The 13584-nt window shown below is 55.5% G+C and overlaps 1 protein-coding gene across 3 annotated transcripts in view; it reads left to right on the top strand.

Annotated features, from left to right (window-relative positions):
* The window catches only part of KATNB1 (katanin regulatory subunit B1), a 31165-nt gene extending 24115 nt beyond the window's left edge, over positions 1–7050 (top strand). For all 3 annotated transcript variants that reach the window (XM_038753639.1, XM_038753641.1, XM_038753640.1), the window contains exons 14-20: positions 73–149; positions 1801–1920; positions 2595–2744; positions 3551–3627; positions 4256–4330; positions 4947–5063; positions 6155–7050. In XM_038753639.1, the coding sequence (XP_038609567.1) occupies positions 73–149; positions 1801–1920; positions 2595–2744; positions 3551–3627; positions 4256–4330; positions 4947–5063; positions 6155–6287 (749 nt within the window). In that variant the 3' untranslated portion in view covers positions 6288–7050. The remainder of the gene's footprint in view (positions 1–72; positions 150–1800; positions 1921–2594; positions 2745–3550; positions 3628–4255; positions 4331–4946; positions 5064–6154) is intronic.
* Positions 7051–13584: the final 6534 nt, after the last annotated feature.

The following is a 13584-nucleotide window of genomic DNA, read 5'->3' as shown; positions in this document are numbered from 1 at the left end:
AGCTGTCGGTTAAGGCTCTCGCTTGAGAGGCCCAACCCCGACTGTGACCTTAACCGTCTGTCCTTGCTCCAGAGACAATCACCGTAAAGGAGGCAGCGAAGCCTAGCCCAGCCGTGGACGTCCAACTTCAAATGCCAAACAGAGGAAACGTACGTATGAGGCGCTCGGGGTCCTCGACGGACCCCACCCCAACTGCAGCACTCCTGAGGCTGCTCCCTGGGGTCAGGTGGGCTATGGAATGGGCCCGTAGCCAGAAAGGCCACTGTTTTTTGTTTTTGTTTTTGTTTTGTTATGGTACCTGTTAAACCTGTGCATCAAGCACTGTTTCCAAGAACTGGGGTAGATCCAGGATAATTAGGTTGGCCGTAGCCCCTGTCCCGCATGGGGCTCACAGTCCAAGTTGCATTGTGAGGGCGGAGGCCAGAAAGGGGCTGGAGTTTGGGGAGGGGATGAGGACTGGGAGGGAAGAGAGTTCAGGGGCCAGAGAAAGCTACCCTTTGGGGTCTTTTCAGCCCTGATTGGAAACTGTCCGATCTTGTCAGAGACCAAGGATGAATAAGCAGTGTGGCCTAGCGGAAAGAATGGGACCTGGGAGCGAATCCCAGCTCCACCTCCTATCTGGTGTGTGACCTCGCTTCAATTTTCTGTGTAAAACTGAAGACTGTGCCCTGTGTGGGACAGGGACCGTGTACAACCCGATTATCTTGTATCTACCCCTGCGCTTAGCACAGTGCCTGGCACAGAGAAGCAGGGTGCCTCAGTGGAAAAAGCACGGGCTTGGGAGGCAGAGGTCATGGGTTTGAATCCCGACTCTGGCACTTGTATCGGGCAAGTCACTTAACTTCTCTGGGCCTCAGTTGCCCCACCTATAAAATGGGAATTAAGACTGTGAGCCCTACATGGGAAAACCTAATCACCTTATATCCCCCCAGCACTTAGAACAGTGTGTCACACATAGTAAGCGCTTAATAAATGCCATCATTATTATTATGTAGTAGGTGTTTAACAAATACTGTTTAAAAGAGAAGCAGCATGGCTCAGTGGGAAGAGCCCGGGCTTTGGAGTCAGTGGTCAGGGGTTCGAATCCCGGCTCCACCAATTGTCAGCTGTGTGACTTTGGGCAAGTCACAACTTCTCTGTGCCTCAGTTACCTCATCTGCAAAATGGGGATTAAGACTGTGAGCCCCCCGTGGGACAACCTGATCACCTTGTAACCTACCCAGCACTTAGAACAGTGCTTTGCACATAGTAAGTGCTTAGTAAATGCCATCATTATTATTATTATTTAAAGAAAAAAGCTGTGGGGTTGGTGGTTCCCACCACCCCGAGTAGGGAGTGGGCATCTAGGCTTGTTGGGGCTGGAGCTGTAGAGCCTTGAAGAGGCTGAATTGTGGCCCTGGGTGAACCCCTGTTCTGGTAGTTTAGGGAATCATGTGGGGCAGGCGGGAGGAAGGGTTGGTTCTACGTCTGAAGTTGTCCCGGGCCACCACTGGCACTTGTAGACCTGGCAGAGGCCCAGGTTTACCCCCAGGTGCCCGATGTGCCTTGGGTGCCCGGTGAACCGGGAGAGTGCAGGGTCAGGAGACGACCAGAAAAGGGACCCAGGTGGTGAGGCCACGCTGAAGCGCTCCAACACAGCGCCCGCTCCCTGCTCAACGTCTGTGCTCCCACCTTCCGCACCAGCAGCGGGCTCTGATGTCCAGAGCGGCAGCCCACCGTGGGGCCGGAGGACGGGGGGCCCCGGCCGGCCGGCCGCCATCCTCTTCCCCGCCTCCCAGCGTCTCCTCTTCCTCCCCCCAGCTAGACATGGTGCCGAGGCTCCCGATAGCTACCTCTACCCCGCTGCCTAGAGTAGAGCCCTCCGTCATCCCCGCCACCAGGAATGAGCCCATTGGACTGAAGGCCTCCGACTTCCTGCCTGTAAGCGAGACGGCAACTGCTTCGGAGGGGAGAGAGGCGGGAGGGAAGGGGAATAATGAGGCATGGGGAGGGAAGGAGGAAGAACAGGTGGACATGGGATGTCCAGGTCCGTTGTGGCCCCACACTGAAGCACTCCCTCTGTGGAAGGGGCCGTCTCCTGCTGCGGGGAGCGAGAGTGCTCCGCACTCTAAGACTCTTCTGGGCTGCAGACTTTGAGAAGCAGCATGGCTCAGTGGAAAAGAGCCCGGGCTTTGGAGTCAGAGGCCATGGGTTCAAATCCCAGCTCCGCGACTTTGGGCAAGTCACTTCACTTCTCTGTGCCTCAGTTACCTCATCTGTAAAATGGGGATTAAGACTGTGAGCCCCCCGTGGGACAACCTGATCACCTTGTAACCTCCCCAGCGCTTAGAACAGTGCTTTGCACAGAGTAAGCGCTTAATAAATGCCATTATTATTATTATTATTATTATTATTATTAAGAGAGGGGACCGGAGAACTTTTTGCCTTGGGGTGCGGGAGAGGGTGAGACAGACATCGGACCCTAGTCTGTTCCCCGTTGAGCCCCTTGCCGCCTGAGTGGCCCGTGGATGGCCATGACCTCTGCCCAGGCCTGTTCTCTTTAACCTCCCGGCCCTTCTGCGGCTCAACAGCCTCCCTTCTCCCCCGGCCCCTAGGCTGTGAAAATCCCCAATCAGTCAGAGGTCGTGGACGAGGATGCCATGTCCCAGATCCGCAAGGGCCACGACACCATGTGCGTGGTGCTGACCAGCCGCCACAAGAACCTGGACACGGTGCGGGCCGCCTGGACCACGGGAGACATCAAGGTAAGGGGGCGGGCCGGGGCCTTCCGGACGCCGCGGCCACCCGGCAGAGGACGGGCAGAGGGGACCCGTGGTCCTGGCCCACCCCAGATCTCACGGCTCCTCACAGTGCGGAGCACGTCCTCACTCCGGGCTCTCCAACCTCGCTCTTGGCCGGGAGCGAGGGCCCCTCGGGCCTTTGAAAAATGGACCGATTTGTTTCTTTTCCCAAGGATCTTGGCAAATGCAAAATGGAGTTTTCTTCACCAGACTTGGCTACCAAAAACTCCTCAGTGCTCTATCGGGACTGGCTCTGGAGCACACTGGGAAGGATCTGTGAGGTCCTGGGCCCGGGCCCCTTTCCCTGAGGGTAACTCGGGCAGAGATTCACGGTTGACTCGGTTCTGACCGGCACCTCCGGAGCCTGCCGCCGTGTTGGCCTTCTCCCCAGTTGGAGTCACTCATTCATTCAGAGAAGCTGCGTGGCTCAGTGGGAAAAGCCCGGGCTTTGGAGTCAGAGGTCATGGGTTCAAATCCCGGCCCCGCCAATTGTCTGCTGTGTGACTTTGGGCCTCAGTTACCTCATCTGTAAAATGGGGATTAAGACTGTGAGCCCCACATGGGACAACCTGATCACCTTGTATCCCCCCAGCGCTTAGAACGGTGCTTTGCATATAGTAAGCGCTTAACAAATGCCATCATTATTATTATTATTCGTTCATTCAGTCGGATTTACTGAGCGCTTACCGTACTAAGCGCTTGGGCAAGACACTGGCTGCCGGCTTTTAGCTTGGCTCCCACAAAGAGGATTGTCTCTCTGCTCTCCTCAGGCATCCGTGGATTCCGCAGTGGCCATCAATGACCTGTCCGTGGTGGTGGACCTTCTCAACATCGTTAATCAGAAAGCGTGAGTGCTGTGGGGTGGAGAGAAGAGGCCTCAGTAGTTACAGCTCAGCAGGCACTGGGTGCGGGGAAGGCGGTGCGGGCCGAGGCCTCTCACATCCGTCCCGTCAGGCTGACACACACCAGGGCAGCCTCTGGACCGGGGATGGAAGCGGCTCCACGGTGGCAACTGAGACCAGAAGTCACCCGGCAGTCCTTCCTGAACTCCAGGCCCGCTCCCGGATAATACTAGCTGGCAGGCTGCTTCTAGGGGGCAAAGTGCCGTGAGCTGGTTCGGGAACAGTCTGCCCTGAAGGAGGGGAATATTTGCAAGTGCTCTAAACTAAAGCCCTAGCGTGGCATTCTGCGAACAGGAGTGTCATCCTCTCCTCAGACACCCACTTGGATAATGGAGAACGGTAGCACAGCCCCTTCTAAAGTGGCGATGGCGGGAGAAGGTCACAAGACTTCTCAGCTGTGCTGTTTGTGTGTGTATGAGAGAGAGAGAATATACGTTCATATATATGAGTGCGCGTGGGTGTGTGGACCCCCACACAGTTAGTGCTAGCTCCCCGGATTTCAAGAAAAGGCCACTTCTGAGGCCCCGTTTGGCAGCCCTGGCTTGATTTGGTCTTGTTTCCGTCTCTCCTCAGGTCTCTCTGGAAACTGGACCTCTGCACTACAGTCCTGCCTCAAATTGAGAAGCTCCTGCAGAGCAAATATGAAAGGTGAAGGTTGTCCCCTCAGCGTCGCTTCCCCTAGCTCGGTTCATCCTGGGTCACCCTGGGTCAACCAGAGTTTCCCTCTGCAGCCATTCCACCAAGTGGGATGGGGAGAACCAGGGGTCATCCAGTCTCCGCTACCAGCTGGCTGTTTCCTTGGGTGAACCCTCTCCGCTCCAGCCCTCTGAGGCCTCCGAAACCAGCCAGGCTTCCCTGGTGTGGATGCTCTGAGCACTTTTCACTGGGAAAGAGCTCAGATGAAGGGCTTGGTAGAGGAGCCCGAAGGGATGATGGCTGTCTTTCTCTGCCATCTGCCTCACCCAGCCCAGCAATTGGCTGCTGCTGCTTCCTGCCGGCAACTGGATCGGCGAGAAGATGGGCGACCTTGGTGAGGTCAGATCAGGCAAACACAGTGCTCCTGAAATCCAGGAGTTGGGCCCTGAACCTTGCCGTTTTCTACAAGCCTCTCCGGACCCAGACCCTAGGGTGGGCAGGAGACTCCAGAGCCCCTCAGCCTTGACAGGCACCAAAGGCTCGCTTTGGCTTTCTCCCACCGAGGCGCAGGTTGTGGCCCTCCAGCAAAGGCTGCCAATGACCGTGTGCCTTCTTCCCCCACAAACAGCTACGTCCAGACGGGCTGCACCTCTCTGAAGCTGATCCTGCAGCGGTTCCTGCCGCTGATCACAGACATCCTCGCTGCCCCACCCTCTGTGGGGGTGGACATCTCCCGGGAGGAGAGGTGAGTCTGGGGCGGGGTTGGCACCAGTGGGTTCTCCGGGGGGTTGGCCTGTGCTAGAGTCAGCAAGGGGGAGCCCGGAGAAGAAGCAAGGTGGTCAGGAATTAGGGAGAAGAGCCCTTCCTCTCTCCTTCCTTCCCTCCCTCCCTCCCTTCCCGCAGCTGGAAGCTCACACCCATCCCAGGCCTGGCACCAGAATCCATCCATCAGTGGTATTGATCGAGCTCTTACTCTGCAGGGCAGTGGATTAAGTGATTGGAAGCATGGCCTAGTGGATAGAGCACAGGCCGGAGAGTCAGAAGGACCTGGGTTCTAATCCCAGTTCTGCCGCTTGTTTGCTGTGTGACCTTGTTCTCTGTGCCCTAGTTACCTCATCTATAAAATGGGAATTAAGACTGTGAACTCCTTGTGGGACGGGGACTATGTCCAACCCAGTTTGTATCCACCTAAAGTTTAATACAGTGCCTGACACATAGTAAGCGCGTAACAAACACCATAATTGCTATTATTAAGTAGAGTTGGCTGGCGCGATCCCTGAGCTCAAAGAGCTGCCGATCTAGCTTCCAGTCAGAATAGTAATAATAATGATGATGGTATTTATTAAGTGCTTACTATGTGTCAAGCACTGGGGTAGATACAAGGCTATCAGATTGTCCCACACGGGGCTCACGGTCTTAATCCCCACTTAACGGACAAGGTAACTGAGGCCCAGAGAAGTTAAGTGACTTACCCAGAGTCACACAGCTGACAAGAGGCGGAGCCGGGATGAGAACCCACGACCTCCGACTCCCAGGCCCGTGTTCTTTCCACTAAGCCACGCTGGGGAGGGTTAATCTAGGCTGGCTTGTCAAGTCAGGAGGGTGGGCCCGGGGGCGGGTGGGGGGCGTTGCTGGTCCAGGCCTGACCCCTTGGGCCGTTCTGCCAGAGGAGGACAGCTCTCCTGGCCCCACTGTGCCCCTCGGGCCTCTCCCGAGCCTTCTCCCGGACCACCCGGCCGTGCCGGACGCCAGCAAGTGGGCGGGAGAACGCCCCGGTCCCGAGTCCCATCCCGCTCGTGACCCCCCCGCGGCTTCCCCCGTCTCTGCCCCCGGCAGGCTCCTCAAGTGCAGGCTGTGCCATAAGCAGCTGAAGAACATCAGCAGCCTCATCAAGAGCAAGTCGGGCCTGAGCGGTCGCCACGGCAGTGCCTTCCGCGAGTTGCACCTCCTCATGGCCAACTTGGACTGACTGGCTGCCCCCCGCACGCGTCCGGCCAGGCTCCCTCCTCTTCACTCCCCCGGAGTCTCCTCCGCCCCGCTGTCCCTCCCCCAGCCTGGCTTCCGGGGGGCCCCCGGGGAGCGTGCCCCGCCTCCCACGGACGCCGTCCTCCCACCTGTCCCTCGCCCCCCGGAACGTAGACTGCCCCCCGTGACCCAGAAAGACCCCAGGTAGTGCCACCACCGAGGGGGAGGCGGTGCCGAGCTGGGAACTCCGAGCAGAAGACCCTCCCTTTCTCCCTCCTCCCCCTTCCCGGTTTTATGGCGTCCGAGGCTAGCCTCGGGTCTGCGGCCCGGAGCCTGCATCGGGACTCCTGTTCACTTTGCTCCCGTTTGGGTCCAGCTCTTTGGTTGGGGGGATGGCCCGGCCCGGATGAAATCTGAGTGTTCGTTGGGCTCTCCCCCAGGGGCGGGAGCAGCTTCTCCTCCACCTCCCCGGCTCCCACGATGCTCCTGGCCGATGGCGGCGGGCCCACGGCATGGCCATCGTTTTGAAGATTTGCACTGTAGAGAGATAGGAAGCGGGCCGGGCCCGTGCCACCCAGTCGGGCGGGAGGCTCCTCCGCGGACACCGGACGTTTAGACTCCTCCTGTCTCCAATAAATGGCTGTCAAACTCGGTCCCTTCTCACTTCTTCGGGCCAGGGGCTGGAGCCCGTGGCCCCATCTGAGCCGTGGAGATGCTGTCCACGCACTGTAATTTATAAGGTGAATTTTATTAAATTTGTAACCGTTCCTTGTTTTCCTTTAGGGGAGAGGCCGACGGCGCCTTTCTTCCATCTCCAGGCAGGGCAGGGGCTGGGGCTGCTGCTGTCTTGCCTCCAGCCTCTCCCTCCTCAAGAAGGGGTGGACCAACAGAGGCCTTCTGGGAAAACCAGCGGGCTTTGCCCATTCTTCTGCCCTCGGAGACTTCTAAAGCTCCGATTGATCCTGTTCGATGTGAGATTCCTCTACTTGGTGGACGATGTCGGTTGAAGGATGAGGCTGTTGACTGTTTTTGCCTTGGTGTGTCACGGAGAGGCCCAAGGATTCTAGAGGCCCAACAAAGAGATCTAGTGTTAAGCCGCAGAATCGATCTTGATTTGCTGACGTTACAGATAACAATTGTGGTAGTTAAGTGCTCACTATGTGTCAAGCATTGTACTAAGCGCCGGGGTACGTCCAAGATCATCAGGTCCCCTTAGGGTGCTCATAGTAGGGCAGAAGAATGGGCAAAGCCCGCTGGTTTTCTCAGAAGGCTTTTGTGGTCCCGTAGGAGGGCCAACAGGTGTTGAATCCCTGTTTTGCAGTTGAGGGAACTGAGGCCCAGAGAAGTGACGCGACCTGCCCAAGGTCATACGGTAGGTATGTGGCGGAGTCAGGATTAGAACCCAGGCCCACATAGATGCCCCCAACTGACTCCATAATGACATCTGTGGTTTTATGTTCCTTGCGATCCCCTGGGCCATTTACAGGGAACAAATCGAATGGATGATTGCTGAACTTACATTGTGCAGGCCCAGCAGCCGTGAGCTTTGATCAGTAGTACCGATCGAACACCTGCTGTGGGCCGAGCACTGTACTAAGTGCTTGGGAGAGTACGTGGAATTAGTAGAGATAATCCCTGCCTTCAAGGCTCTGATAAACTAGCAGGGGAGACAGACCGCTAAAAGAAGTGATAAACTAAAAAGTTAAGTACACAGTGCCAAGGAGCGTTGTGCGTACTTATTGCTTAGGCTTTGAAGTGCCGAAATGACAGGAAATTAGAAATCAATCAGGGAAGGCTTCCTGCAGGAGATGTGATTTCAAAAGGGCTTTGAAGATGGGGAGAGCAGGGGTCTGTTGGGAAAGGTGTGGGGTGAAGCAGGACCCAGGTCAGGGAGAGCTGAGGATGAGGCGCAGTCAGTAGGTTACACTGAGAGAAATAAAGAGTGGGAAACGGGGTGGCCTGGAAGAAGGAAGTGGATCTAAGTAGGAGGAAGGGAGCCTTAAGGCCAATAGTCAGGAATTTTGTGCCTGATTCCTAGAGGAATGTGTAACCTTTGGAGGTTTTTGAAAGGCGGGGAGATCGGTGCAGAATCCCAATTTGGAGAAATGATCCGAGCGGCAAAGAATGCTGAAAGCCAAGGGGAGAGACGGGGGGCTGCGAGCTCACCGGGGAGGCTGATGCAGGAGTTGAGTTGGGATGTGATCAGAGCTTGGACTGCTTTGGGGCCGTTGGGAAGGAGACGGAGGGGCAGATTCTGAAAATGTTGCGGAGGTAGAACCCAAAGGATGTTGTGACAGACGAAATATACGGGTTGAAAAAAGGGAGTCGATGTTGCCAAGGTTACAAGCCTGCGATGGGGAGGATGGCGGTGATATCAGTTGCGATGGAAAATTTGAATGGAGGAGAGGATTTGGGAGATAAGATGAGGGGTTCAGTTTGGGATAGACTGAGACTGAGGCGTCACAGGATATCCATGGAGAGTTGTCCTGAAGGCAGGAGGAAATGGGAGAATGCAGAGGAGAGAGAACAGGGCTAAGGAGGGAGGTGATCAGCACAGAGGTGGTAGTAGGGAAAGCCATCGGAGCAGATGAGCTTCCCAAAGGAGAGAGTGTAAATTGAGACAAGTGGTGTCTTGAGGGACACTCGCAGTTACCTGGGGGGAAGTAGAGGCAGAGGCACAGAAGGAAAGAGCTGAGAAGTGAAAAGAGAATCAATCAGTTATTTTTTTGAGCACTTACTGTGCAATGGGGAGAATACAATATCGCAGACATATTCCCTGCCCACAATGAGCTTCCAGTCTGGAGGGGGAGACAGACATTAGTATAAATAAATTATGGCTATGTACCTAAGTGCTGTGGAGCTGGGAGGTGGGAAATGAATAAAGGGAGCCAATTAGGGTGACTCGGAAGAGAGTGGAAAAAGGAAAGGGGCTTAGTCAGGGAAGGCCTCTTGGAGGAGATGTGCCTTAAGTTAAGGCTTTGAAGGGGGGACGGGGGGCAGAACTAGGAAAGGACCGTTGGAGAAACCAAAGTTAGGGTTTCTGGGAGAAGCAGGCCATCCATGGCATCAAAGGTAACAATGAGTTCAAAGAGGATTAGGATGGAGTAGACTGTTGGCTTGGCACTGTCCAAGAGGCCACTGGAGACCCTGGAGAGAGCGTGATTTTGGTGGAGGGAAAGGGGTGAAAACTGGATTGAGGAGGGTCAGGGAGGGATTTGGAGGAGAGAAAGCGGAGGCAGTGGGTGTGAACCTGTTCCGGGAGTTTGGATAGGATTGGGAGGAGGGAGAGGGAGGGTGCAGGGGTGGGCAGAGCGGGTATTTATTTTTAGGATGGGATGGGTTGGGATGGGTATTTTATTTTTAGGAAAACTGGGAGTCTTTGAAGGCAGAGAGAAAGGAACCATCAGAGAGAGAATGGCTAAAGATGGCAGACAGGGAGGGAAGAAAAGTGGGGCACAGGTGTTTTTAGAAGGTGATAAGGGATGGACTGTGAGCTTGTTGTGGGCAGGAATATATCTGTTATATTGTATTCCCCCAAGCATTTAGTGCAGTGCTTTGCACACGGTAAGCACTCAATGCAATTGAATCAATCAATCAATTGTATTTATTGAGCACTTACTATGTGCACAGCACTGTACTAAGCGCTTGGGAAGTACAAATTGGCAACATATAGAGACAGTCCCTATCCAACAGTGGGCTCACAGTCTAAAAGGGGGAGACAGAGAACAAAACCAAACATACTAACAAAATAAAATAAATAGAATAGATATGTACAAGTAAAATAGAGTAATAAATATGTGCAAACATATATACATATATACAGGTGCTGTGGGGAAGGGAAAGAGGTAAGATGGGGGGGATGGAGAGGGGGACGAGGGGGAGAGGAAGGAAGGGGCTCAGTCTGCGAAGGCGTCCTGGAGGAGGTGAGCTCTCAGTAGGGCCTTGAAGGGAGGAAGAGAGCTAGCTTGGCGGATGGGCAGAGGGAGGGCATTCCAGGCCCGGGGGATGACGTGGGCCGGGGGTCGATGGCGGGACAGGCGAAGACGAGGCCTAATGGTGAGGTGATTAGCGGCAGAGGAGCGGAGGGTGCGGGCTGGGCTGGAGAAGGAGAGAAGGGAGGTGAGGTAGGAGGGGGTGAGGGGATGGACAGCCTTGAAGCCCAGGGTGAGGAGTTTCTGCCTGATGCGCAGATTGATTGGTAGCCACTGGAGATTTTTGAGGAGGGGAGTGATATGCCCAGAGCGTTTCTGGACAAAGATAATCCGGGCAGCAGCATGAAGTATGGATTGAAGTGGAGAGAAACACGAGGATGGGAGATCAGAGAGAAGTCTGATGCAGTAGTCCAGACGGGATAGGATGAGAGCTTGAATGAGCAGGGTAGCAGTTTGGATGGAGAGGAAAGGGCGGATCTTGGCAATGTTGCGGAGCTGAGACCGGCAGGTTTTGGTGACGGCTTGGATGTGAGGGGTGAATGAGAGAGCGGAGTTGAGGATGACACCAAGGTTGGATGAATGGTAGGGTCGGAGGCCCAGATGGAAGAGGTAGATTTTGAAAGCGGGAAGGAGCTCTCTCTTCTCTTGAGAGCCAGAGCTTGTGGAAGCGAGGGGCAGTGCGGCCACATCTGCAGGGCTCTCTGACCGTACCGTCGCCTGAACCGACCAACTCTGCCTGCACTTCGGGGTTTGGAGTTTCTTCTGCAGAAAGTTTAAGGGCATCAGCCTGCTCTCCTTGCCCAGCGAGACCTGCCTCTTACCGGTGAGCAAACTAGTGGCCAGCTCTTTATTAGACATTGCAGCCTGCAATTTAGAGTCAAGGGGATTTGAATTGCATTTGGGCAGATGGCAGGATGATGCTTTTTCCTCAGGTCTCCCCCCAGGCCCTGACGGCTGATAGAACTGTTAATGAAGACAGAGCCTTTGCTCCGGGACAGGCATAGGTTGGACACTAGATAATAATAACGATAGTATTTGTTAAGCGCTTACTATGTGCAAAGCACTGTTCTAAGCGCTGGGAAGCTTACAAGGTGACCAAGTTGTCCCACTGGGGGCTCACAGTTTTCATCCCCATTTTCCAGATGAGGTAACTGAGGCCCAGAGACTTGCCCACAGTCACACAGCGGACAGTTGGCAGAGCTGGGATTTGAACCCCCGACCTCTGACTCCAAAGCCCGGGCTCTTTCCATTTGAGCCGCACTGCCCGGTCTAGCGGCTAGAGCCCAGACCTGGGAATCAACGGGACCTGGCTTCCCATCTCCACCCCGCCCGCCCCTTGTCTGCTCCGTGACTTTGGAGAAGTCACGCAGCTTCTCTGTGTCCGTTTCCTCAACCGTCAAATGAGGATTAAATCTTCGACCCTCCTATTTAAGCTGCACGCCCCGTGTGAAACAGGGACCGGGCCCAACTTGGTTAGAGTGTATCTACCCCAGCGTTTAGCATGTAGTAAGTGCTTATTATTATTACAAGGCAAAGTTAATAATATTAACTGGGGTATTTGTTAAACACCTGCTCTGTGCCCAGCAATCCAGTGGACTAGGCACTGGGGAAGATAGAAGATAATCAGGTCTGACACAGACTGTGAGTCCCACGTGGGACAGGGGCTGAGTAGGAGAACAGATGTTGAATTCCTATTTTACAGGGGAGGAAACTGAGACCCTGGGAAACTAAATGACTTGCCCGAAGTCACCCAGCAGGCAAGTGGCAGAGCCAGGATTAGGGCCCGGGTCCCCCGACTGGCAGGCCGATGCTCTTTCCACTGGGCCATGCTGCTTCTCCAAAGGGGGGTTGAGGTGGAGCGGACCTCTTCCCCGCACGCAGTAAGCATCTGACTTGATGTGCCCACTGTTGGGTAGGGACTGTCTCTATATGTTGCCAATTTGTACTTCCCAAGCGCTTAGTACAGTGCTCTGCACACAGTAAGCGCTCAATAAATACGATTGATGATGATGATGATGTGCGGGGCTGTACGTCCTTGGCCTCTGTTTTCAGATCCTTTCCCAGGTAAAGCGAGGAGCAGGTCCCTGAAGGAGCAGAGGCCAGGACCGGGGCATTTAATGGTCCTAGAGGTAAGGGAGAGAGGAGGGGGCCGAATCATCCCCAGCGGCTTCCTCCTTCCCGCTCTCCATGTGAAGGAGCCCCATCCCTCCCCGGGCCTCCTCAGTGCCTCCTGCTCCTCCTCCGCCCTGATGCCGTGCTTCCCGCCTGGGACTGGCTGACACACGGAAATGTCGCAACGTGAGGCTGCAAACAGCTTGGAGGGGCAGAACCTGCGCCATCCATCTGGAAAATGCCGAGTGGAAAAGCCTTCTCACCTGGACTTTCCATCCAGCGCGGGAGCCACAGGTGTGACTCAGAGTGGGTGGGAGGAGGAGGAAGAGGGGAAAGAGGAAGAGGGCTGTTGTCGTATGTAACCACTGCAGGCTGGGCATTGATGCCCCAGACAAAGGCCCAGGGTCAGCCCCGCATCTCTGAGGGATTAGGGCCCGATGCCGCTAATTAAGCCCCTGCGACTCCCGGTGATGTGTCCGGCAGAAGGGCCAGAAGGTTTTCCTTAGAAAGCACGAATCCCTGGGGCGGGTGGGAGGAGGCTAGAGGCCGTGGGGCCGGGAGACCCGTGAACCCGACAGCGGGAAGGTGCCCTAAGCGCCAGGGCGGCACCATCATCATCATCATCAATCGTATTTATTGGGCGCTTACTGTGTGCAGAGCACTGTACTAAGCGCTTGGGAAGTACAAGTTGGCAACATATAGAGACAGTCCCTACCCAACAGTGGGCTCACCAGCTTGGGCCTTAATGCCACTTGCTGCTGGGAGAATGTGTTACTTAATAGAAGTGCCCAGGACCCCTCCGGCCCCCAGCCCTGGACCTTAGCCACAGTCCTCCAGACAGCCCATGCTCCCAAAGCTCTATGTTGCCACCGACTCCCCCTAAACCTCCTCCCGACGGGTGTGGATTTCCCAGAGAGGGATGAGGACTCCCCGCTCGGTCAGCTGCTGCGGCGGGGACGGTTTGAAGTCGAGCAATTTTCTGAAGCTGTTCTGTTCCCCTGGAGGAGCCGGAGAGATCGGGTTGAGGACAGAGGGCAAGCGTCCACGCAGCAGGGTGGAGTGTGGGCGGGAGGGGAGAGAGGCCAGGAGAAGAAAGGATTTGGTTGGGGGGGTTGCAGGAAGGAGGTGTTGGGCGAATCCGGCTCTAACAGCCTTTCTGGGGCAGCCGAGGGGCCTGGGCACTGAGGGAAACTGGGGGCTGACCTTGCAGTGGGCAGGTTACGACGATTTGGTCCCACCCTCTAAAAGCCAAGTTGG

Source organism: Tachyglossus aculeatus, chromosome 11, assembly GCF_015852505.1.
Source record: "Tachyglossus aculeatus isolate mTacAcu1 chromosome 11, mTacAcu1.pri, whole genome shotgun sequence".
NCBI lineage: Eukaryota > Metazoa > Chordata > Mammalia > Monotremata > Tachyglossidae > Tachyglossus > Tachyglossus aculeatus.
This window is presented reverse-complemented; position numbering and strand designations above follow the sequence as displayed.